This window comes from Petaurus breviceps, unplaced genomic scaffold (assembly GCF_028583685.1).
Source record: "Petaurus breviceps papuanus isolate PSGF00001 unplaced genomic scaffold, PetGlider_PUasm1.0 551, whole genome shotgun sequence".
NCBI classification, from domain to species: Eukaryota; Metazoa; Chordata; class Mammalia; order Diprotodontia; family Petauridae; genus Petaurus; species Petaurus breviceps.
In genome coordinates this window covers 8,129,058-8,155,412 of record NW_027186372.1, presented here as the reverse complement: position 1 = coordinate 8,155,412, position 26,355 = coordinate 8,129,058, and the positions used below count along the sequence as shown (strand labels likewise).

The following is a 26,355-nucleotide window of genomic DNA, read 5'->3' as shown; positions in this document are numbered from 1 at the left end:
TTCCACAGCTAGTGAAGTGTCAAGTGTCTGAGGCCGTATTTGAACTCAGGCTCTTCTGACTCCAGGGCCTGTACTCTATTCATTGCACCACCTGGCTGCCCCTACAGTTATTTTAAATGTTTTTTTTTTCCACTATCTCTTGCAGAATTTTGTTTGTGACATATAGGAATGCTCATGATTTATGTGGATTTACTTTATATTCTGCTACTGTGCTAAAATTAATTGTTTCAACTAACTTTTTAGTTGAGTTTTTGGGATTTTCTAAGTTTATCATCAAATGATTTTAGAATAACATGAAAGACTTCACTGAAATAATGAAGAGTGAAATGAATAGAACCAAGAGAAGGGTTGTATATAGTAACAGCAATATTGTTTTAAGAACGACTTTGAATAAATAAGTTATTTTGACTATTATAAATACACAAATTAATTATAAACGACATGTGAAGAAAGATGTTGTCTGCACTCAGAAAAAGGATTGACAGATATATAGAATAATTTTACATATATACATACATATGTGTATATATATCTATATATATATGCCTATTTGTGTCTAATGGTAGTCATCTCTAGGGCAGGGCAGGAGGGAGGATAAAAATTTACATGATAATTTTGTTGTATATTTGAAAGGAATAGCAACTTGTATATAGATTTATAGTCTCATATGCAATCATCTTTTTATTGTACTATTATGGAAATGCTTGTTTTGTTCCATAAATTAAAAATAAAAATTTTTAAAAAGTTAAAAAATATTTAGTGATGTACATGTAATTTATTCACCTATTTAAAATTTGGGTTTTTGTCTGGGTCACTGTTTAGAGTGAGTTTTAGGGTTTGGGTTAGTGCCTGAGCTGAAGGGAGGGAGATGAATCTGGGTTCCTGCTCTTCCTTTTCCAACTTCAATTTATTTTCCCCATTCCTGAGCCGAGGCAAACTGTTTTTGGGGATGCACCTGCCTCTCCCTCCTTTCTTTTATAACACTTGCTATTCCCTCCTTTTACCTTCTTCAAGTGGGACCACAAGGTTAGTAGAGTGGGAATGGGGGCGTAAGCCTACTAGGACATTATTTTGTTTAGGAATTCACAGGGGCAGCTAGGTGGCACAGTGAATAGAGCACTGGCCCTGGAGTCAGGAGGACCTGAGTTCAAATCTGGCCTCAGACACTTAACACAAAAGCTAGCTGTGTGACCTTGGGCAAGTCACTTATCCCCAATTGCCTTTCCCCCTCCAAAAAAGGAAAAAAAAAAAGGAATTCACAATTCAGCACATTATAGTCATAATTATAGTTCCTCCTTTATATGATCCATCCACCCTTTATCAGCAAAAAGATGCAGCTAGAGGTGCTTTTCTATTAGTGGGGATCAACATATTGAGATATCCATGTTCTTACCTTGTCTCTTTAGGGACCACATGAGTACAAAAAGCAGGCTGGGCTTAGGACTATAGTCTGGGGCTGTTTTCCCCACACAAAGGGGCTGAACCAAAGCCTTTAGCCTCATTAGACACGTGCTTTAGCCAACTCAGTGAAATTCAAGTTCACTGAAAGCAGGGGCAGTCTTATTTTTGTCTCCAGGACTGTGTCCAGAACACAGCAGGTGCTTAATAAATGTTTGTTCATTTGCATTCAGCTAATCATGTGGGTTTTGCCCTCCAAAGGGCCCAGGAAATCATTCCGATGGGGCAGTGGTGTTCTTAGAACTCATCTCTGACTCTTCTCCGATGCCTCCCCTTGGGCGTGAAAGACCTAAGAACTCTTCTCCCTCACACACCTTTTGGAGAGGCCTGGAATCTGATTTAAATCTTGAGGACTTGGGAGTTCTACTTAAGATCGTATATCCAGGGCTGGAAGCTCTCTCAGACGTCAGGAATAGGTAGACGGCACCATAGGTACAGCACTTGGCCTGGAGTCAGGAAGATCTAGGTTCAAATGTGGCTTCCTTTACTGGCTGTGTCGCCCTGGGAAAGGTTGCATCAATTTTCTCATCTGTAAATGGGGATAATAGCACCTACTACTTACTGTTATGAGGATCAAGTGAGATATTTGTAAAGTGCTCAGCATAATCACCGACACATAGTAGGTGTTAATGTTAAACTATTAAAACATAAAATAATAAATGTAGATTTAAAAATGTTAGCTATTTTTATTATTCTCAAGTTCATTCCCCTGATTTTAAAGACAGGGACATAGAAAACTAGGGCAGTTAAGTGATTTGCCAGGGTCACACAGGTTGTAATCAGCAGAAATGGGTTTTGAATTCTAGAGGCTGTAGACTCTACCCTCTCTGCCATGCCCCCTTCATTTTTATAGATGAGAAAATGGACACCTAGGAAATTTTAACATTCCTAAGGTCACACAAATAGCATTAAAGGCAAGATTCAAACCTAGGTTCTCTGATTCCATAGCCAGTCTTCTCTCCACTCTACCATATTATTTTTTTCCTCCATTATAAACCTCAACTGGCATGGGTTTCTTCCCTTCACTGCAATGATCAGGGGACCTCCAGGAAAGAAGACAAAAGGGAACCGGCAAATGTGTTTTCTTACCACAAGAATTCGTCATGTACCCAGTAAATGTGCCAGTGACAGTCTTGTGTAAATTTCTGGGAATCCCAGAAAAGCATCCATGTGGGGGAGCATGTATAATTTACCACCAGATTGACCATCTTTCCCACATATCCTAGGGCACAAAGCTACCTCTGTGTGTGCCTTCTCTCCTATCGTTTATGTCTTTTTTTAGTTTGGCCAAATAAAATACACAGACTCTGCATTCACAATGAAGCTTGAAACCAGTCAAGCATTTTATTTAAAAAAAAAAAAAGGAAAAAAAATCTAACGGTGAAGTATACAGCCTACATACACATGCTACAGTTAATGTTCTGATCCCCTTCCCCCTCACATATATACTTATATAAGTTTGCATTATAAGGAAACAAACAAAAATAACCATCAGAGAATTCATTTGTTGAGTAAGAGTACTGAAATTGCCAAGATTCTTCAGCTTTATTCTATGAAACACACAAAGTGTTTATATTCGGTCCATGCAGGACTCATTCCCTAAGGGTTAAGAGAAATGAGATTGGATATACTCAAGTTCCTGATCTAGGTTATAGGAGGGGGGCTGTTCTTATTGCTGGTAATCAACGTAATAAATTGTGTCCCCTTTTTTCCTCCAAAAAAGCAACAACTATTGCTCTTCTATGTCACTAAGGAAAGGCCTTTGAAAGACCTTCCTTGGGATAACAGAGGCTCTATCTAGCCTCTTGTCCTTATTTGGAGTTAAGGATGCTTGATCTGGAATTGAGGGGTCAGAAACGGGATGGAACATGGAATGTTTTAACAAGACACAGGGCCACACTAGGGGCCTTGGAGCAAAGGAAGTCAGCAGAGAACTACTTAAAATTAACTTTCCCTGCTGAAAAAGTGAAATACTATGCAGTTAGCTAGGGGCGGCCAGGTAGCACAGCGAGTAAGAGCACCAGCTCCAGTGTTGAGAAGACCTGGAGATCGAATCCCGGGCTCAGACACTTAGCACCCACCCAGAAACACCTGGCCGTGTAACCTTGAGCAAGTTACTTAACCCCAATTGCTTAGGGGCGGCCAGGTGGCTCAGCGAGTAAGAGCACCAGCTCCAGTGTCGGGATGACCTGGATCAAATCCGGGCTCAGATACTCAGCACCACACCCAGAAATAATAACTGGCCGTGTAACCTTGAGCAAGTTACTTAACCCCGATTGCTTAAAAAAAAAAAAAAAACTATGCAGTTAGCTAGATCTGAAAAATACTGATGGCACAAATTAGCAGTTGATAGCTCCTGGTTTAGGTATGGATCATGGATCCACCTAGTCTGGGCCACAGATTCAACAGGACTGTCTTGGGGAAGCAGGTACTGCTGGGGGGGTGTCCTCAGACATCAGTACTCCTGACACTGGTTGCCAGAAGTGGAGATTTAGGGGTGTGAGTAGGAGGAAGGTCTAAGAACAGCTCTACCAAGTCAAAGAATGGAACAGTTCTCACGGAACCATTATCAATGATGCCAATGTGGCCATTGCAATTTCTATGTCTCATTCTTTTCCTACCAAATCAGACTTTGGGGTTTGGTAACAGGCAATCTTTGGTCTCTGGTATTATTGACTTGTCGCAGCATATATAAGTCTAGAAGAGGTGGGCCTGGGAAACTAGATCTAAGGAAATCAGGAGAAAAGCTGCAGGTTAAGTCTTGTTTGGTACCCAATTTAACAGTCAAAAGAACAAAAAACGACCCTACTATGATTCAGGGGAGCTCAATATCAATTAGTCACAGCAGCAGTAGTCAGGAAGGAAAAACAAAGCAAAATTAGACTAAGGGCACAGCAGCCATGACATGAATTGCATATTTTCCATGTGGTCCTGACCACAACTTAATGTAAGCTCCTGGAAGGCAGGAACTGTGCCTTCTATTCTGTGGTAAACAAGAGGAAGAAAATACTCACTGACTATCATATAGTGGTAGATAAACTAAGAACCACGACTGCCACTATCATACCTATGTGATTTGTGGCATGACCTTTTAAAAATGAACTTTATGGCAATTGGTTTTCCATCTTTGATTGGTCTTCTGGTGGAGAGTTTGCTCTTGAGAATTTTCCTTGGCAAGAATCCTAAGTGGGCTGTTTGTGCTCTATACTCTCAGGAGTATTTTAAGTCTAAGAGCTCCACTTTGAAAATTACAGGAGGCAAACAGGAAGAGTCCCTACTGAGGCAGATCCAATTTAGTGTTTTTTACAGATCTGCTGGACTTAGAGCCCAATGGACTTTCTAATATCCCCCAGTGCCCTAACACTAAAAGAAATAGCTTGTTCAAGGATATAGATCCAACTTTCTTTAAAGTAGGTGGTACATGATCACAGAGTCATAGATTTGGGGGTGGAAGGATCATCTATTCCAATGACCTCTTTTTACAGAAGAGGAAACTGTGGCCAAGAAAAATGAGCTGCTCAAGGCCACAAAGACTATCATTTGAATTCAGGTATTCGATTCCAAGTTCAGTGCTCTTTCCATTGTACAACATTGCTTGGGAATACAACTTAATGTGGAAAATATTCTCGTCAAAGAGGTATTAAAACTGAGGCTAAAAGAGAAACTAGTAGTTTCATGATGGAGATTCACCCCAAGCAGTTTTAGTACAGCAGATCTGAGATTAAGCATTTGACATAGTTTGATAAACTGGGATACAGAAATGCAATCACATTCTGTGCCTTGAGTTGGTATTTAGCTTGGAATTTTGGTTCAGTGCAGGATATCAGGTTATACCAAAAGCTAACTTGTCTTTGACCTGTTTGGGGAATGTAAAGTCTCTATGATAAGATTATTGTTCATTTGATTTTTTAAAAAGATTTCATAAAAACATTGCTGATAGCCCTTCCAAATCTACTTTCACAACAAACTGAAGACTGCATTTTTGAGTCAACTGCTGACCATTTCCTGCAAGTCACAAAGAGTCTTGCTGACAGAATGAATGTCTTTGATCCAAAGACTGTCTTGGCTATGTTACAAGAGGCTCATCACCCAGGAGACTGAAGCATGGTGGATTTTTCAGCCATGGCAACTCATGAAGACCATCTTCCAAGGCAGAGAGGAGTCACAATCAGTATTAGTGGAGGAGTACCCATGCCACCCTAAATTACAGATCCTTGAAATTATTGCAATAATCACAGTGGATTATGTAAACATATCACCGAGGAAGAGTGGAAAAGACCTCAGTCATAGCATCAGACTACACTGAACAACTCCATCTCCACCTGTTTGGGGAAGTATCCATTAGTGAAACAAAATAGAAAAGAGAAATGAGGACCTGGGCCGTAGAGTCAAACTGAAAGGCTGCTTCAGAAAGTAAGGAAATGTGGCTTCTGATGTAGCTGACACCAGTTAGAGGATCACCACACAAGGCAATAACTTCAATTTGCAATAAAATCCATAGGACACAGATGAAGAGGGAGGCAGTTCAATTGCCCTTGGATAGATACCTGCTGCGGAATGACTGACAGAAAGTCAAACCACCTGAGGTTGGCAGAAACCTCAAAGATCCTTAAGGCCAAGGATTTGGTCTTATTCACATATGTATCTGCCATAGCACTTAGCATGGTGTCTTACATATAATAAGCATTCAGTAAGTATTAGGTGAATGGATGAATGAAACTAGGAAGCAAGATTGTAACAAAATATGTGGTTTTCCTTTCCAAAATGAAGCCAAATTGAGGAAGGCACCAGGTAAGCCAGCAAAAAGAACATTTATAAAAAATTAGCACAACACTGATCAAACTTTCTCTGATAACTGGGGTCTAGGAATGACAGAGGGGATCTGAATGCTTAGACTTGCAGAGGTTACTCTCAGAGTTGCTAGGATTCTTTATTCTCCCTTTATCTTCCTCGCTTATCTTATATTCTCAAGTGGTTTCTGAAGCAGCAGCTAGATGGCGCCAGTCAGGAATAGGAGAAACACTCAAATCCCTTAGTCCTGGGGCACCAGGTAGTAGATTCCCCAGGGCCACACATCCCTTAGACTAAGGGATGAATAATGGACATGAGATTAACATGCACTGTGGAATCCAGGGAAAATGCAGATTAAAGTCTTTTTTTCCTGTCTAAGGACCTTTAATGGCCACTTCTTTAATAAAGCAACACATCCAGAAGTATTAAGGATAAAGGAATGAACTTTTGTACCTATAGCCATTTAATCTAGAATGTGTATGGTGAGCTGTCTTTCCAAGAAAATCAACATTAACACAGTGAAAGGGGTAGTCTAGTGCTGGCTTGTTCCTAGAAACAAGCTATATAGGAAGGAATGTGTATTCCTGTTTTCACATGTATCAACTCTCACCTGAAGCCCTTATCCCTTTTGTCCTTCCCCAAGAGATCATGGGATCAGAAATTCTGAGTTGGAAGGTACCTTGAAGATAATCTAGTCCTACCCTTTCATTCTTACAGTCAAGGAAAACGAGGCACACAGATGTTGAATGACTTGGCCAGGTTCATGCAGTTATTAAGTGGTGGAGCTGGAATTCAAACCCAGGTGGTCTGACTCCACACCTATCACTTTCCCCAAGAAATCATGCTGCCTAATTCGGGTTTCTTTTGAGCTGGGACAGTCTGGTCTCCTCTGGACTACCAGTCAGGATGGCTGGGTTCTCATCTTGGTGATCACACACATTGGCTGAGTGACATTAATAAAATGTGACTCTGTGATTCATCTGTCAAGTGAGGTAAATAAGTGTTGCCCAACTTAACTCACGAGGCTATGAGGGCCAAGTGAGATAACAGATGCAAAAATCCTGGAAAACTCAATGCTTTACAGATGTGGAGTATTGAGAGGAGTGAGAGTCAGTCTAATTGGGGCTAACCTCTTGCCACCGTCCAATGGACTGAAGGGCAACTTTCACCCACCTCAATCTCTTAGCATCCCTTTTCCTTTCCTTCAAAGTTCAGCTCAATGTCACCTCTTACAGGAAGTCTTTCCTAATATCCCCAGCTACTAGCACTCTCACCACAGCCATCCAATTAGCTTGTATTTAGTATATACTTTTCTTTGTACATGTAGACTTTCCAACAGAGTGTAAGCTCCTTAAGAGCAGGGACTGCTTTATTTTGCCTTTGTCTTCCCAGCCCCTAACAAAATGCATGGGACAAAGTAGGCACTTAATGAGGATTTCTTGACTTGAGCTGGGGATTCATGAGGCTAGTCATTCAGGGGTTATGACCTTATCCCTTCTTCCCATTGCCCCCACCCCACCCCCAAACGCTGCAGTATTTACTGAATCCCTGCCTTTTGTCTTGCCAACATCATGGGATTCTTGCAGCTATGTCACTAAGCTATGATCATTTGCTCCTATGTTGTTGTGTACTTAACACATAACTATTCCTTCTGGAATCCTAAAGAACAATCGGGGGAGATATTGAGAGAAATATTCAGGAAAAAGGAGGAGTGGTAAGTAGAAAAAGTGATGCGATGGTAGAGGGAGGGTTTTGTGACCAGTGTAGAAGCAGGAACATGTAGAACCCTTTCTCATAGCTTTTGGCAGTCAAATGGCTCCACTGCCCTAGCTTGCATCAGCTAGCTGTCAATTCCTATTTTGGGGCCTTTCTTCCTCTATTCCCCAATTAGAGTTGGGCTGCCCATGAAGGACAGGTTCCCATATCTGAACAGCACCATACTGAAAGAAAAAGGTAGCTGATACCAGCTCTAGGTAACCCTGGGATAAAGTGATGTCCAAAGCATGTACTGAATGCTGTGCTGCCTGAGGGTGGGAATCACCCTTCTAGGACATAAAGCTTTCTCAAGAGTGCAAAAACAAACAAACAAAAAAGGGAAAAAAAGGGCAGGTTTAGCGGACTTCTGTCCTTGTCCTCTTCCACTTCCATGGCATGTGAGTAAAGATTGTCCCTCACTAAGTCAAATATGACCATAACCTTAATGAAGGAAAGACCTGTTAAGATTAGAAAAAGCACACAGGCCCTTTATGGCAGCAGGTATTTCTGCAAACCACAAAAACGGGAATGAGAGGCTTTTAGAAAAAGCTAAATGGAGAAGGTGAACTTGGATCATGCAAAAGGGGAATCATAGCAAGGCCTATCCTGGGATACTGGGCCTGGCTTCATATCTGATCAAGGCTGATTAACTTTTTGGTGCACAGAGGTCTGCTGTAGGATCTGGTATCTCAGTGCCTTTGCTAGTTACATTCTGGATACCAGCATAATCTGGGGAAAGGGTAGCTCCTGGTTCTTGGTTGTTGGATGTTATGTGAGAGCTACTGGATGAACAGCTAGCTGCTTGTGGTCCAAGAAGAACCCATTTCCCCCACTTAAAGCAGTAATTTCTATGAGTAATTGAAAACATTTAGTGGGGACCTTGGTCTCATCCATCCCCCTCGTATTACAGATGGAAGATACTGAGGAAAAGGATCAGAGTTGGCCATTTGGTCTGGAGACTACCACTGAAAATGGAATGAATCTCCTACAAGAGGGTTGACTGCCAAGGAACTGAATTAAATTGCATTGAGGCTGGGGGATGCCTCTCCATAATCATTCCTGTTTAGGAATCAAGAGAAAGCCCAATGCACTCTGGCATCTTTTCCTTTTAAAGCCTTGTAGAAAACGATAAGTTAAGAAGCTAATTAAATACCCAGGTGAAACCAATGGAGATCTTGGTGGGATGGATCCTACAAGGACAGTGGGAACTATGGCTTCTTTCTTAGATAGTTGGAAGGAATCCAGCCTTCCCAAGAAGGCGCTCCACTTAGGACCTGGCAGAACCACCATCCGCTGCTATTCTTTTCACGGACTTCAAACACAGTCCCCTCCTGGAAGCCACTGGTCTCCTCATCCCCTTCAAAGTTGGCCATAGCCACATATAATGTGTCTTTGGGAACTTCCACAGCAGGAAAAGGTACAGCAGCTGTCTTCTCCCTCACTTCTCCTAGCTTGGTTGCTGCTTTTGGTCCGAGCCCACTTTTTGCTTTGACCTCTTCCTGGCCTCCTGGACCAGGTAGGAAAGGTTTGGCCTTTGGAGGGACAAGCATGGGTCGGCCAAGAGCCGGAGCAGCTTTGACTTCGTTCACCTCTCGATGTGGCACTTTGGTCTCAGGAAGGGGCCTGGGAGAGGAGGAGGTTTTCTTGGGAGGTGGTGGCCTCCGAGGAGGTACTACTGGTCTCTGCTGTGGTGAATCTTTGGAAGGGGGAGGGCTACTCTTGGGCATGGGATCAGTCGTCTTTGCTGACCTTGGGGGGACTTTAGAGGAAATGTCCTTTGCCATGAGACTGTCCTGTTTGGGTGTGAGTTTGGTGTCTACCACGGCTCGCTCCAGAGGCCTGCTGGAAGCCTCCCCTGGGAGCACACTGTTGCAGAAGGAGACATCGTGAGCTCCACTTGGGTGATGATTCTCCTCTTCTGATGACTTCTCCTGAGACTTAGCAGGTCGGAGTTTGCTCCTGAGGTTGCAGATGTCCAACCTGTCCTCAGCTTGAGGAGGCTCTGTCCTATGGGAAGAAGCTGGTTTTGGTCTAACCTGAGGTTTAGACTTCAAGAAGGGGTTCTGGGTAAAAGACTCAGGTTTATCTTCAGGCTGTTCGGCTTTGGGTTTGAGGATGGGACGGAGGTTTGGCTTCTTTACTTCTTTGGCCAGAACTTTGTGCCCACACTCTAGCCCCATCTCATTTTTCTGCTGGAATGATTTGCCTTTATCGGATTTCAGCTCTGCTTTCTTGTTTTCTCTTGGGGGGGGCATGTGTTTTGGTGGAATCATGGGCAAAATCATTCCAGGAGGCTTGGGGGACCCTCTGAGCTGCTCCATCCTTTGTCGCTCTCTCTCTTGCAGTTCCCCTTCTGATTTGATGATTGATTCCTTCCGTGGCGGGAGGCTGGGCTTCTCCTCCATGTCTGGGTCAGAGATCTCCTCGTACCCAGCTGATGCAGCCATATCTAAAGAGATGTTCCGATGGCCCTCCTTACCCTTCCATTCTTTTGACCAAGGTATGCCACAGTCCATGCCATTGTGTGGTGCCTCAGGCAAAGGCCGAGAGGGGCCAGTTGCTTCGTGGCCGGTGTGATTTTCCACCACAGCCTCCCCGAGGCGGAGCTGTGTCATTTCATTGGGCAGGGGAGCTAAGAAGTTGGGTCTTGAGGCATTGCTCGTTTTCTTGTACTTGTCAATGAACGTTGCTGGGGCCCAGCCTTCTTTATCATCAATTTGGATATACCACCAGCCACTTAGGTTCTTCTCAATCACCTGAAAAGTATAAAAGAACAGATAACTTAGTAACAGTGGCTTTACAACCATTTAACTTAAGGGAGATTCCAACAGGATCAAAATATTAGGAGTTGTGTTTTTGGAGTTAGGGCATGTGCAGGCATGGGGGAATTCTTAGAGCTCAGGATTCTGTGCATGCACATGTGTGTGTGCATGTATGCATGTGTGTGTTGGTATTTAACTAGAGAGGTGAGATGCTGAAATGTTAAAAAAAATGCTTCAAAGGAACAGAGAACTGCTACAAGGCACTCTAACTTCCAGCCAGCACAGAACTGCCTGTTATTTCAATCCCTCCTTTGACAATATTTTCAGTTTGGTCTAAAAGGAGTTTCTCTCTCCACCCCCAATTCCCGAACCCACTTCTAATCTTATAATTGATACCAATGAAACAATAGCATTAATTTCACAGAAATTAACTTAATTGACATTAATGGAATATCTCTAACAAAACATAGCCCTGTACACGTATGCTATGTAGAAAAGTGAGTAGTGCCCCAACAATACAGAAGTAGGTAGGAAAAAGAATCCCCTAGCTCTCTTTGGGGCTTAGTTAGAGCAAAACATCCTTTAAAAAGTCTTTTCTCATTCTCTGGAGTGTTAGTATTACTTTCTATTTATTTGTACATATCCTACTTATTTGTGAAAACACTGTAATACCTCAGTAGAATATAAGGTCATAGAGGGCAGGCATTATTTTTCTCCTTTGTTTTCCTGGTGCCTGGCACACAGCATGCTACAATATATACTATGTAGCATGAATAAATACTTATTGACTGACTGAAATAAATGGAATGCATATCAATGTCACTTAATTAATAGTTAATAGACGTATGAATACATAACTTTAGGACACTGTGCAGTAGAAAAATGAAAAAGGAACAACAAAAAAGAACATACTGTGTATAAGGCACTACTCCAGGCATCAGAAATTCAAAGATAAAATGAAAATGAGTTCTGGCCCTCAAGGCATTTATATTCTATTAAGTTGATTACATCCTATTACTTTGATACTACTAATGACTAAATGCCCCTTGTATGCAAGTAATAATATGTTTTTCCCATCATAACTTTTGAGAAATTTCCATTATTTATTCATTAGGAAGGAACAAATGAAGTTTTTAAAATTAAAAATGGATATGCAGAGGGCTAGAAATAGTATGAACAAAATACATATTCAATGAATTTCAATGAGCTTCTATCATTACTCTATCATTTTGAGTATTTCCTATCTACCAATCTGCTGCAAATTTTTACCATATGCAAAATTTTGACTACCAAATGATGCTACCTCTTAAACTCAGAAACTTCAAAGGATCCACTCTTTCTTTCCTCCATAAATGCCCTCCCAGTGCTGGCACCTAATTCCTAATCCTCGAGTCAGGCTGAGCTGCTATTCTAAAGTTGCTAAGAACAGAACAGAAAGAAGTAAATAGTATATTTATGTTAGCAGGGCAAGGCAGATTTTGGGTTGAGAAAAGATGCTCTAAATTGTATCAAATCAAAAGAAAAATCCCAACACAGTCAATTGCAATTTTTAAAGATATATTACTGGCAATGGAGAGGTCGGAGGTGAATATGAATAGAATATAACATACTACACCGAAAGTTCCACGACAGAAGGAGTAGTAGGCATGAGAGACGTCAACAGAGATATATATGACCAGAAAAGGAGATGGGCCAGCCACATGGAAAGAGCAAGGGACAAGTGATAGATAGCCCACACACTCCACTTAGACACTCTTTCAATGTCAAAAGAACTAGAGGAAGTCCAGACTTAAAATACATTACAAAGTGGTTGTCATAAAACCATCTGCTACCAGAAAAAATAAATACAGAAATATATCAATGAAATGGAGTCTAGACAGCAACTACAGGTGTACCAAAGATAAGTGTTTGATAAATCTATACAAATAAAAACTAGGAGAAGGATTCACTATTTAATAAATGTACTTGGAGAAGTCAGCTGGCAATTTAGCAAAAAGGATTTATGCTAATGTCTCACATCATATATAAGTGAATTCCATCTGGATGAGAAACTTAAAATACACAAAAAAACCCAAACTATAAAAAGATGAAAAAAATGGAATAATGTATTTGCCTAAGCTGTCGAGGGGTAAGACTTTTTTTTTTCTATTCAACAAGTAAAAGGAATTTTTGGGACCAGGATAGAAAGGCTTTACTTACGTTAAAATTTATTTTTCTATACAATTAAACTACATAGTTAAAAGTTAAAGATCACCAACAGATTGGGGGGAATATTTATGACAAATGTGAGATTAAATATCTGTTATCTAAAATATGTAAGGAAAAGTTAAAAAAATTACAAAGATAATTTCCAGTCCAGGATGGATAAGTTCAGTAAAGCAGTCAATAAAGATTTATTAAGCGCCTACTATGAGTCAAGCACTATGCTAAGTGCTAGGGATATAGGAAAAAGACAGTTTCTGCCCTCAAGGATTTTACAACCGAATGAGGATAACATGTAAACAAATATGTACAAATAATCTACATAAAAGATAAATAGGAAATAATGAAAAGAGGGAGGGCATTAGGATTAAGTGGGGCTGGGCAAAGTTTCCTGGAGAAGATGGAATTTTAGTAGAGATTTAAGGAAACTAGGGAAGGTGGGAGACAGAGATAGGAAAGGAGAACATTCTAGGTATAAAGGACAGATAGAGAAAATCCCTGAACCAGAGGGGATATCTTCATGGAACATGGCTGATGTGGTATCACTGAATGGAAGAGTATACACCTATAAGGTATAAGAAGTTTGGAAGGATATGTGGGGGTAAGAGGGAGGTAGGTTATAAAGGACTTTGAAAGCCAAACAAAAGACTTTGTATTTGATGCTTAAGGTGATAGGGAGCTAGTAGGGTTGATTGAGTGGAGGGAAGGGTGACTTGGTTAGGTCTGTGCCTTAGGAAATTCACTTTAGTAGCTGAATGAAGGATGGATTAGAGTGGGGAGAGCCTTGAGGTAGGCAGAGTCACCACTAGGCTATTGCAATAGTCTAGGTGTGAGTTGATGAGGGCTTGTACCAGAATGGTGGCAATGTCACAGGGGAGAAGGGGGAATATTCAAGAGTTATTGCAAAGGAGAAATCGACAAGCCTTGGAGGTAACATAGTTGGAGATGACACCCAGGTTGTGATCCTGAGGGATCGGGAGGATAGTGGTGCCCTTGACAGTAATGAGGAAGTTGGGGAGGGTAGGGAGAGCTTAGGGTGAAAATAATGAGCGTAGTAATGGACACGTTAACTTTAAAATGTCTACTGGACATCCAGTTGGAGATGTCTGAAAGGCAGTTGGAGTGTGAGGCTGAAGGTCAGCAGAGAGACTGGGGCAAGACAGATTTGAGAATCATCAACAAAGAGGTGGTAATTAAATCTCTGCCAGCTGAGGAGCTCACCAAGCTTCAAAACAGAAAACACAAACTGCAACCTCACTAATAATCAAAGAGATATAACTTAAACAACTCTGAAGGTCCATCTCACAGCCATCGAATTGGTAACCATAATCAAAAAAATTGAAACTCTAGGGGCAGCTAGGTGGTGCAGTGGATAGAGCACTGGATCTGGAGTCAGGAGAGCCTGAGTTCAAATTTGACCTCAGACACTAGCTGTGTGATCCTGGGCAAGTCACTTAACCCTGACTGCCTTAAAAAAGAGAAGAAAAAACAAAAGAAAGAGACTCATACTTAATGAGTTAGATGACTCAGTGGATGGAGCTCTGGTCCTGGAGTTGGGAAGACTTGTGTTTAAATGTGGCATGAGACTTACTAGCTGTGTGATTCTGGGCAAGTTGCTTAACCTCTGTTTGCCTTAATAGAAGGAAATGGCAAACCATCCCAGTATCTTTGCCAAGAAAACTCCACGGACAGTGTGGTCCATAGGTTCACAAAGAGTCAGACATAATGGAATGAGTGAACAATAACAAACACTCATACATTGCTGGTGGAACTTCCAACTTACCCAATCCTATATTATGCAATAAAAGTTCAACAAAAATAACCCTGTCATTTGACCCATTAATCCCATTGTTGGGACTATATCCTGAAAGTTATTAAAAACAAATAATAAGGGAGCTATTAAAATTTTCACAGTACTTAAAAGGACCAAACAAACCTGGAAGCAACTTGAGTCCAATGGTAATAAAAATATAGACTGGCAATTACAAAAACATTTAGAAAGAACTTTATGAAATAATGTGAAATGAAAAAGCGAACCAGAAAACAGAATACCCATTAACGACTACCATATAGTTGGAAAAGTGAATTACAATGGATAAAGTATCTTGGCAGAGGTTTAAAGGGAGGGACTGGAAAGTTATCTTGATATTGTGTTGAATTTAATAATTCATTGCAAATCGCTATTAAGCAAATTTAATTACTGAACATCACACTGATGTTCAACATTTAGTTTTAAATTACTTGCTTAATTTAAAATAATTTTTCAGAAAGACAGGACTAGAGAAAGGTCCTCAGAACATTGGGTGGGCCTTCTTGGAGGATGTGTGGGAAACAGTGACAAGAGTCTTACAAGGTTCTTGGTCCTAAAGGGGAAGTATGAGAATATATGTCATCTTTGCAGAGGTGGACTATGGGTGTGAACCATCACATACAATGCCAGATTGGTTGGTGTGCTGGCAATTTGCTATTTGTTGAACTGCTTTCCCCCATTTTTCATATTCTTTGTTATAAGGGATAGAACTCTGGGGGGAAGAAGAGTAGGATATATTGTGAAGCATAAGGGATATAAAAAATTTCGTGTAAATACATTACCGTGTTTCCCTGATAATAAGACCTATCCCGAAAATAAGCCCTCCCCTTACTGTGTAAGATTCCTCTAAAATTAGCCCTCCCCCGAAAATAAGCCCTATTGAGATTGCTACTGTAGTGAAGGTGATCCCCTGCGCTATACGCTACTCTGCTTGGGGCTAGAATATAGAGGGCCTTGAATGCCAGGCTCAGATATTTAAACTTTATTCCACGGATTATGGTTGAGTCCAAGATTTTTGAGTGGGGAATAATATGAAGTGGTACTTAAGAGAGATGAACTTGTTGGGGGTATGCTAGACGAGCTATAATGAGGAGACTCTGGAGGCAGAGATATCAGATAGGAGTGCTTAAACTGGGATGCAAGAACTTGCTTCAAAAATACTTGAATATAAACTATATCGAACTGCTTGCCTTCTCAATGAGGGTGGATGGGGAGGAAGGAGAGAATTTGGAACTCAAAGTTCTTTTTTTTTTTTTAAAGAGGGGAGAAGGGGGCAGCTAGGAGGCGCAATGAATAGCGCACCAACCCTGGAGTCTGGAGGACCTGAGTTCAAATCCAGCCTCTGACACTTAACACTTATTAGCTGTGAGACCTTGGGAAAGTCACTTAACCCCAATTGCCCTGCCTTCCCCCTCCAAAAAGCAAAAAAATAAAAATAAAAGAGGGGGGAAAGCAGGACAATTGGAGTTAAGTAACTTGCCCAAGGTCACCCAGCTAGTTAAATGTCAAGTGGCTGAGACTGGATTTGAACTCGAGTCCTCCTGACTCCAGGGCCAGTGCTCTATTAACTGTGCTACCTAGCTTCCCCAAGGAACTCAAAGTTTTAAAAATGAATGTTAAAAATTGTTTTTTACATGAAACTGGGAAATTAGATATACAGGCAATGGGGTATAGAAATCTATCTTGCCCTACAGGGAAATAGAAGGGGGAGAGGGCAAGAGAAGGGGCAGTGATAGAAGGGAGGGCAGAAGGGGGGAAGGGGTAATCAGAATGCATACCATCTTGGGGCCTTCACCCCACCCCACCCTCTCAGAGGAGATAGGGAGAAAATTTGGAACTCAAAATCTTGTGGAAGTGAATGTTGAAAACTAAAAATTAGTTACTTAATCAAAAAGAAAAAATACTTGAATCCTTTCAATATAACTGCTTTCCCTTATAATTCTACATATTTTATGTATTTAAAAATATGATTCTGAGAAGGGGTCCAGGGGACTGACCTATGACTGCTAAAGGGATCCATGAAAAGTTTAACTCACATTGATTCAACTTTTAGTAAGGCCCTATTTTGTGCAAGGTCCTGTGTGATAATCTGTGGAGGGGTGTAAATGAAAACCTGAATTTTCCCACTGAAACCTGAAACCCACTGGTAGCAGTGGGATCAGAAAGGAAGAAGTGCTGTTCATCCTTCACTTCTGAAGAACAACAAAGTGATGTCTTAACTTGAGAGCGAGATGGATTTAAGCGAGGCAGAGTTGTGTAAAGTTGTCAGCCTCACCTCTTCTGGAATCATCAAAGTCCACTGGCAGGACAAAAGTCAAGACAATGGGTAATGGCCTGTGATGCAGTGGATAACCTTGGCATCTTGCATGTCTGATCAAGCTGAAGTGCTCCACAATGCCTGTTTCAGCCACGTCATGGCCTTTGGAACAAATTGTTCTCATCCACCCACTCTGCTAGGGAAAGTCTTCACAAGCTTGGGGTAGACATCCTCCTAACTCACCATTAGGTTTGAAGCCTGTTGGTCACCCTCAATCTGGTTTAAAGCCGTTTGCTGAGATGGTTTTACCCAGGTGTGGCCACTGCCCAAGCTGTAGCTTAGCAACCGAACCGAACTGAGGTGGTGGCTTGTGTGGTGTATGTCCTTTGTTCTTAAAGAGGATCATGACATCAGGGAGAAGATGACGTGACTTTGAGGGAAGGAGGGCTGTGCAAGGTCACCAGCTTCACTTTCTCCTCCAGAGCCATCTGGGTCCAGTTGATCAGATATTCATCAGTATGACCGGAGATGGCCCAGGATGCAATGGGAGACCCTGGCCCTTTTAGGCTAAGGTCTTTTCAGGTTCTTACTTTGAGTGAGGTAACACCCATTCAGTGAATAGGCCTCTTTAATTAGTGAATCAAGGGACTTTAATAAAAAAAAAATCAAACTGGGAGGGGAAGACCCTCAGGGTTACTATTTACATTCACGTCCAAAATTATTTACGTCCAAAATAAATAGCCATTAAGTGGTGCTTGGGCATGGAACTTCTGTTGTCCAGTCTATGAGCTCTGGAGTGAAATGGGTTTAAAATTTGGCCTTTGAGAAAGAAATCTAGCCAGTAAGCCCTAAATTAACTAGGCAGCTTGTGGCCATCAAACTTTACCTTCCTTTGGAGAGGAAATGGAGAGGGATGGGAAGAGGAAGAGGGAGAACTGAGTTATCCAGCTGGCGGGGTCCCCATTCAGGCAGCTTGGGCTATTCACAGGCTAATGTTTGTTCTCAAAGAGGACCATGAAATCAGAGAGAGGAAGACATGACTCTGAGGGAAGGAGGGCTGTGCAAGGTCACCAGCCTCACTTTGCAGTGGCATTAGAAAGGAAGAGAAGGATGCAAGAAATACTTTAAAGGAAAATAGATACTACTGTGTGAGTAAAAGATTACTGGGACGTTCTAAGGTTATGTGACTGAATGACAGTTCCATTAACAGAAATATGGAAGTTAGTAGGAAAAATCTAGTAAAGGGGAAAAGAGGAGTTGGATTTTAGACATGTTCATTTTTTGTTATGGTGAGAAATCCAGAAGAAAATGATAAGTAGACAGTTGGAAATGCAGGACAGGAACTTGGTAGGGATTATTAAGGCCTACAGATATGGATTTGGTGTCACTTGTGAACCTTCCAGGTCTCAAATAATAGTCTTTGAAGTACCAGTTAAGCTGTCTATAGGCTGTATTTTATAATTTATAATTTTATAACATAACGATTGTTTATAATTGCAAATACATTTCTTTTTAGTTAGAGACAGTGCTGCCTGGAGGACTTCAGTTTCTACCAGTCAAAGAAAATAATCTACACAGAGGGGATGCTGCTACACAGGGAGGCCATGGAACGTTGTGAAGTGATGCTGAGGGTTCTGGTCTCCATTTTACTGCTTACTAGCTAGAAAACCTGGCCTTAGTCACCAACTGTGAATCAGGTTCCTCATATCTCAAATGGGAATAGTAGTAGCTTTCTTTTGAGGGTCAAATGAGATCACCTTTAGAAATCTTTTGGAAATGGAAAATAGTTGATAATAGATATAAAAATGATATAATTTTTTCCTACTCCTCCCACCTCTTCTCCTAAATAACCAGTGGTGGGCACAGATAAGATTTCTTTCTAATGAGAAAGATCAGTATTAGCCCATGGTACCCACATGGTACCCAGCAGAAGCCGGATTCGTTGTTGAAGACTCTGTAGAATCAGGCAGTAAGAGCAGCTACCAACCACAAGTGGGTTTTGCTTCTTTGTAGAGTGGGAGCTCCCTGAGGGCAGGGATTGTGTTTCTTATTTGTTTTTTGAAAGCACCCTGCACCTAAGTTATTACTTAAGAGATCTTTCTGCAACTGTTGCTGATGATGATGGGAAGTGACGAACTGACAACAGTAGATGTCATGGTGCCATTTCTTTCTGCCTATTTCCTATCTGTGATGGTGTGTGTCTGAAAGAGAGAGAGGGGAAGAGAGAGAGGGGAGAGAGAGAGAGAGAGAGAGACAGAGAGAGACAGAGAGAGAGAGAGACAGAGAGAGAGAGAGACAGAGAAACAGAGAGAGAGAGACAGAGAAAGAGAGAGAGAGAGAGAGAGAGAGAGAGAGAGAGAGAGAGAGAGAGAGAGAGAGAGAGAGAGAGAGAGAGAATGTTTTTGAACCTGCATGCCAAGTTGTCTACCTGATACCCTGTTGTTCTCATTTTCTGATGATGGGGAGAATGAATGTGGAGAGAAATGTTTCGAGAAAAGGAGGCATGGATAGGTGGTGAAGGCTGACTCCAAAAACTGTATTGTTGGAGAGCTGGGTCAGTGTACCCTCACTGTGGAGTAATGACTATGCCAGGCCCATCTCAAGTGTCACCTCTGGCATCTATAATGTATGCTGCCAAGCAAGGGGTCTTTGTTGTTATTCTCACCTATCAAGGGATTTCCAAGCATGTGGCTACATAAAATCTCTGAAAGAATTACAAATACCTTAACTTTCTAGAGACATCCAGAGAGATGAGGAATAGTATTCAGAGGAAAGAGACATTTCAGGGAATTGTTCAGGCAAGAGGGAAGGAAGGTGAGAGGATGGGAGGGGAGGACAGAGGAAGGAAGAGAAGTCAAAGGAGGAAAAAGCAGGCTGTAGGTAGGAAGGAAAGGTCAGGAACACTCACCTCGACTTTCAGTCCTGCCTGGAAGCTGATTCCATCGGGGATAGTTGTCTGGAACTCAGCAATGGTGTAATATTCCTCCTCAACTTGGGGTGGGATAGGGGGTTTTGGCAGGTTCAGACCTCGAGGCTGAGGGAATTAAACAGAACACTAACTTCAATGTAAAGTGTGTTACTAAAAGTTTAAACACAATTGGTAATTTGGTGGGATTCAACTGAAATGTGACCTGGTTCTAAAGAGATATGCTGGATTTCTGATCTTACGAGTGAATCAGAAGCTTTTCAACTGAGGTTATGTGGGAGGAATGTGGAAAGCTAAGGCAACTCTAGGGCTACACTGATCCTTTTTTTTAAGAGAAAAAGGAATTAGAAATTTTCTATTAGCCTGGAGGCAACAATCAGAACACGAACAGAGGAAATTAGTATGGCATTATGGAATTGTTTTTTGTCCAAAGTTTGGTTTTTGTTCATCTGGCGGGGTACAACTTTATATATTTTATCCATTGGAAAGAGATCTAGCCTAAAAGTCAAAGGTGTGTCTCTGTCTTGATTTTCACTTTGTCACTAATATCCTGTGTGACCTTAGGCAAATCATTTATTGTCTCTAAACCCGTTTCCTTAAAGGTCAAGTAGGATTTAATTTAAAAAACATTTACTATACCTGGTATGGGTATTGTTGGAACTGTTGTGAGAACCAAATGAAATAATGCCTATGATGATGCTTTGTTGAATATAAAAACTATATGTTAAGTATAAAGGATTGCCCTACAACACAAGCCTTTCACATAAGGGCCTGGTTCCCCAGGGCAAGGGTTTTACTTACTATGGTCATGTCTCTTCGAGGAGGGGGTCTTTGCCTCATCTTTGGCGATCCTGTGGAGAAACATGTCTTATTATATTCTAGTTCAAAAGGCAATACCCCAAATTCAACACGTATTTATTGCACACCAGCTAGGCACAACACACAGAGGGAAGATAGAAAGTTTAAAAAAGTAAAATAAGAAAGAAACCAGGGCTGCTGACACTCAAGGATCCTTAAATAATAAAATAAAACAGACACAAAAATAATTACAATGCTAACTAGAGTGAAAATATCCTAAATTATTCAGAAATTTAGGTTAAAAACTCTAACTGGGAAGAATCAACGATCTCCTGCAAGATCACCCATACCCTTCCCTTGAACTTTCTCTCTCAGCTCAGGCTCATGCCACTTTACCAGCACTGCTTTTTCCCAAAATGAAATAAATCACAAGCCTTTGTCTATTCTGAAATGAAAGAGATTTCTGGAATTCCCACTCCAATAGCAAGGAAAAAAGCTGTGGAAGGGAGAGAGAAAAGGTCCACTCCCAATACATTTGAGAGGAAGAGAAATTACTAGTCTCCATAGGTGAAAGGTCTCACCTTTTCCTTATGAATACCAAGCTTCAAGAGCCTACACTGACAGGGACCATTGGAGACTGGTGCTACGGAGCGGATTTTCACTGAAGACTCCTGCTTAGCAATGCCGGAATGGGTGCTACAGTGTATAGATGATGGCTGATAAGGTAAACCTTAAGGGGAATTAAATTTAAGATTTAATTGGAAGGAAGCAGAGAATACCATGCTTTTATACCTTCCTCTGGGTAAGTCACTTACTCTCCCTGGGCCTCAGTTTCCTCACACAAGGAAGCTAGAGGGAGCTAGGCACTGTAGCAGATAGATCCTTCTTAGGAAGAATTGCAGCTGGATCTGTGTGACCCTGGAGAAAGTCCCTTATTTTCTTTGGTTCAATTTCCTATAATAGGCACCAACTTTATGGCGTTATTGTGAGGATCAAATGAGACAATGTATGTTCAGTAACTGGTAATCTTCCTTTTCTTCTCCTCTATCTCCTCTTCTTTCTTTTCCTTTTTCTCCTTCCTTTTCCTCTTCCTCCTCCTTGTTCTTTTTCAAGGCCTCTGAGGTTTGTTCAGTTCTAGGTCTATGATCCACCATTATGATCTTAACATTAGCATATCCTCTGCTCTGACTTCCAGCATTCTGAGGTAGAATACTTTCCATGCATCCTTCTTCCCTTCCCTCATCCTTAAGCCTGATCAGCATAGCCGAAGATCTAGGACAACAAAGTGTTTTCTCCACCCAGTACAGCCAAACTGGAATGGAATGTTGGTCATGGCTATTGGGGGGAAAGGGGGATTCTCAGTAGCTAAAAGTCAGAGGTTTAATCAATGAGTCAGTCAGCAAGTATATATGCCAGACACTGTGCTAGGTGCAGGGAAAGCAAAGACAAAATTTAAAGAGTCCCTGCCCTCACTGGGCTTACATTCAATTAGATGCAAGAACTTTGTATAAATAGGGCCAGTAAATGATGATCAAGAGCATAAAAGCAAAAATAAATGGGGAGAGGGAAATAGTCCATCTGGGACCAAGGTATTACCAAATGGAGGCAGTATTTCTATACGTGGTAGGAAGGTCATGGCTCTAGTTTAAGCTAAGAGATTTTTTTCCCCAACAACACAACAACCTGCAGAAATACTTAAGTGAAACTAACTAGGCCTTTTCTTAAAAGTCCTTAAAAAGAACTTTTCTTCTCTAATAGTTGTAAATCCTTTTCCTAACTAAATCCTTTCTTCATAAGGCACATAGATGTGGTCCCTGAAAGGGCAGTGAAATTAGTAGATAACAGGAAACTAGGTTTTAAGTTCTGGTTCTGCCATTAACCACGTGACCTCTCAAAAGCTCAGTTTTCTTATCTGAAAAATGGGGACAATAATATTAATAGGGTTGTGAGGTTTAAATAAAATAAGTCCTATGACAGTGCATTTAAAAAAAGCATTAAACATTATAAAGTTAAGTTATTATTATTATTAGAATGAACTGAACATGACAAAGTTTCTCTTTATCCTGCTGGATATCACTCACTTTGCTTGATGTCACCATCTAGGCCTGTGCGGCTCTCAAACCTTCCATCTCTCTGGTTGTTGAGTACATCCTTCTCTCTGCCTGCTGAGTTCTGCTGCCGGGAAATGCCATCCACGTCGACAGTGCATGAATGGGCTGGCGACCCAGAGCTTAGCTTCTGAGCAAACAGCTCTCCACCGCCTTTTTTCAGGTAGGAGGCAGGGGCCCAGCCCTCTTTACCTTGAAATCTAGAAAAAGAAATATCTTCAGTGAGCTCACATCATACTTTCCCTGTGCCAGAGGGGAAACCTCTTCAATCTTTTAAATTCACCTCAAATCCTAATGGCTAGAAGCCTGAAAAGAATAATGAATTCAACTTATGTAAAGAGGTGATAATAAGAGAATAATAAATACAAAATTTAAATATAATAATAAATGATAAAGAGATGATAATAAGAGGGAATAGTCACTAGGAACAGGAGAAAAATCGTTACTGCTTAGAAGATGCCTAATATAGTATAAAAAAGGGACATGAGTCTTAAAGACAAAAGACATTTGTTTGAATTCCTAACCCTCCCACCATATGACCTCCATGCCCTGATTGATCTTAGATAAGTAATTTAATTTCTCTGCGGCAGAATTTTCTCCTCTGTAAAATGAATATAATACTCAAGTACCCATTTCAAAGGGCTGTTTTAAGGGGTCAGATTAGGTAACGTTATATGATATGCTTTGTAAATTGTAAAGAGCTATAAGAATATTAGCTATAGTTATATGTAATCACCATTACATGTCCTCATAGGATAGACAGGTTGGTCCAGGGCCTGAAGCAAGGCATGGGACAGTGCTTCCAGTCTGGCTTCATTTCATTAAGTTACGAAGGGCTTGAGGTCCTCAGAAATCAGTCTGCTGACTTAAAGTCAAATACAAACTCAACAACTGTTTGACTCCCTCTGCTACAGAGGTCAATTCAGTCCCTGTAACTGATGCACACAGAAAGTCATTGTAGGCCTTCCAAATGGCAACCCAATAAATTTGTAGGTGAAGATATGGAATTGATCCCATTTGCCCAAGGTCCTTCTACAAGTAAAGATGATTTGCTTAGACCCATCAGTGGACAAAATCTCAGATTAAAAACCTGGCTATAGTCTGTTTAATCATGTTTTGAGATGTTCAAAAGTTAAAAAAAAAAACAACCAACAGACTTAAAAAACTGGAAGCAGGACAAGAAGATAAAAACATATTGTGTTGAGAATATCTAGTCATCTTAAATAGGTGAATAGAGGAAAAGAGCCCTCTTTCATTCCAAGGTCTATTCTTTCCAACAGTAAAATAAAGTCAAAGAATTTTGTTTTTGCTCTGAACTAAAGGAATCACAGGCTACCATGGGATTTCATGTTATAAAATGCCAAGTTACACCCTTTCAAGAGAAATCATACATAGAGAGGCACTATAGTTCTCTTAGTGGCTGATTCCTGAACTGTGGGCAGAATGCCTTGGAAGAAATAAAGTCTCTGAAGGACCAACCCTGCAAACCTAGACCTACAGGAGTAACAGCAAACTCATAGCCTCCCTCTTCCAACCTTTACAAACTCTATCCCAGTTCCCAAGGCCACTGCTGACTAATTCCAAAAGTTTGGCTTGAGTCAGTTTTATTAAGAGGACAAACCAAACAACTCAAGCACTATATTTTACTTACCAGCATAACCCTAGTCCATCCTGAGCTCTTCCTGTCCCAAAAACAGTAGGCAAAGCTACCATCAATGGTGCAAATTCTGGGAAGTATTTTTTCTTTTTGGCAGCTGAGGGGAAGTACTATGCCTTCTAGATGCCAACACCCAATTATCATTTTTTTTCAGTCAGACTTCGTTTTTTAAGGATGATAAAAGTTGTAAGGTTTATTGTGTAAGTCAATAAATTTAATAATTTTTCTTTGTACCAGGTAATTTGTATAACACTATATAACACATTTATATGAAATAGAAGATGGTTTTGAGGTAGGGTTGGATGGTCACTAGGAACAAGGGGATCAGGAAAGGTCTCATGTAGAAAGAGAAGACTTCTTTAGCCTTGATAAGGGTGCCAATCAATGCCCTTGCGTGCCACTGCTAAGGTACAGGCAAAGAAGAAAGGAAACAAGGGAGAGGAAAAAGAAATGGAATAACAGATTTGCAGAAGAAGAAGCAAGAGAGACAAAGTAAGAAAAGAGGGGAAGCAGGGAGAAGAGAAAGAAGAAAGAGGTGGAACGAATTTATTAATATGTCAGCTAGCAAGTGCCTGAGTGCCCCTGTGCTCTGAACCGTATAAGATACACTAATTGCTGCTGATGTCTCATGGCTCTGGTGCCACGTGCTACATATTTCCTGCCTAGCCTGGGCTGTGGGGGTCAGGTCAGGTTGAAGAAAATCAAGGTCTCCTCTCCCTCATGCCCAAATACATCTTAAAGCTACATGGGTGTCTCCATTCCTGAGTATCAACTTAGGTATAAGAATGTGGCACCACTCAGTGGTATCTGCTGCTGTCAAACACCTACTTAGGTACTGGGTATGATCCCTACAGAGAAGCCAAACAGTAGGAAAATATACAAAGAAGTCAAAGAGGAGAACTTGTAGGCTCTGTGGGTAAAACCACTTATCACATCAGTCATTCTGCCAATGTTCTTCTCTATCAGAGGGCAATCAAATAAGGGGGCAGCAGAGATTAGCCGGTGTACCCCAGGAAGCCATATGAGAAAAAGCAAGGGTGGGCTGTGTATCCGAAGGATACAGATGACTGGCCAGTGGCCCAAGAATCAGAGGATTAAAATGGGCTTAATGTTAAAAGGGCTGATGGCCAAAGGGGACTGTTGAGATGAATTTACAGGTGAATTCTATTAAACTTTTAAAAAGTATACTACACAAATTCTCAAAAACTGAGAAAGGAAACACTTTACCAAACTCTTTTTTATGAGACGAATATATAGTCCTAAGACTTAAACCACTGTGAAACAAAGAAAACTATAGCTTAATATCATTAAGGGATATTTATAAAAAATTTAAATAAAATCCAAGCCAAAAAAGGAGAGTGGGCTGATGATACCATCAGTTTTTCTGGTGATGAATGAATTAGAAAACATTTATTAAGTGTTTACTATGTGTGAAATACAAGAAGAAAAGGATGACAGTTTTTGCTCTCAGTGAGCATGCCTTCTAATTAGATCAAGACGACACATGAAGGGGAGTGGAAAAGCCTGGAGATCACCCAGGAGTCCATTGGGTGCAGCAGAGGGGTGTGGGCTCTCAGGGTGAGTAGTTTGAAGGGGTTTCCCCTGCCACCTCCTTGCTCCCTACTCTGGTCCAGGTCATGGTGGCAAACAGGGAGCAGGCCTAAGGGTCAAAATGGAGCAGGGATTCTGAGATCCCTGTGGAAGGGGCAGGGTTAGAATACAGAAGGAGAGGAAGAGGGGAAGAAGCATTGTGAGGAAGGTTGGGGTGAAGTCTAAGTAACCTGGGCTGGTGAAGGGGGAGGGTGGGCCACTGGATGCCAGCTCTAATACC

At 41.2% G+C, this 26,355-nt stretch overlaps 1 protein-coding gene across 1 annotated transcript in view; it reads right to left on the bottom strand.

Moving 5' to 3' along the window:
- Window positions 1-2,770: 2,770 nt before the first annotated feature.
- The window catches only part of SH3PXD2B (SH3 and PX domains 2B), a 58,503-nt gene continuing 34,918 nt past the window's right edge, over window positions 2,771-26,355 (bottom strand). The window contains exons 8-11 of the mRNA XM_069102368.1: window positions 22,841-23,067; window positions 20,763-20,812; window positions 19,944-20,069; window positions 2,771-10,760 (exon numbers count right to left, since the gene is read on the bottom strand). Coding sequence (XP_068958469.1) covers window positions 9,213-10,760; window positions 19,944-20,069; window positions 20,763-20,812; window positions 22,841-23,067 — 1,951 coding nt within the window. The 3' untranslated portion in view covers window positions 2,771-9,212. The remainder of the gene's footprint in view (window positions 10,761-19,943; window positions 20,070-20,762; window positions 20,813-22,840; window positions 23,068-26,355) is intronic.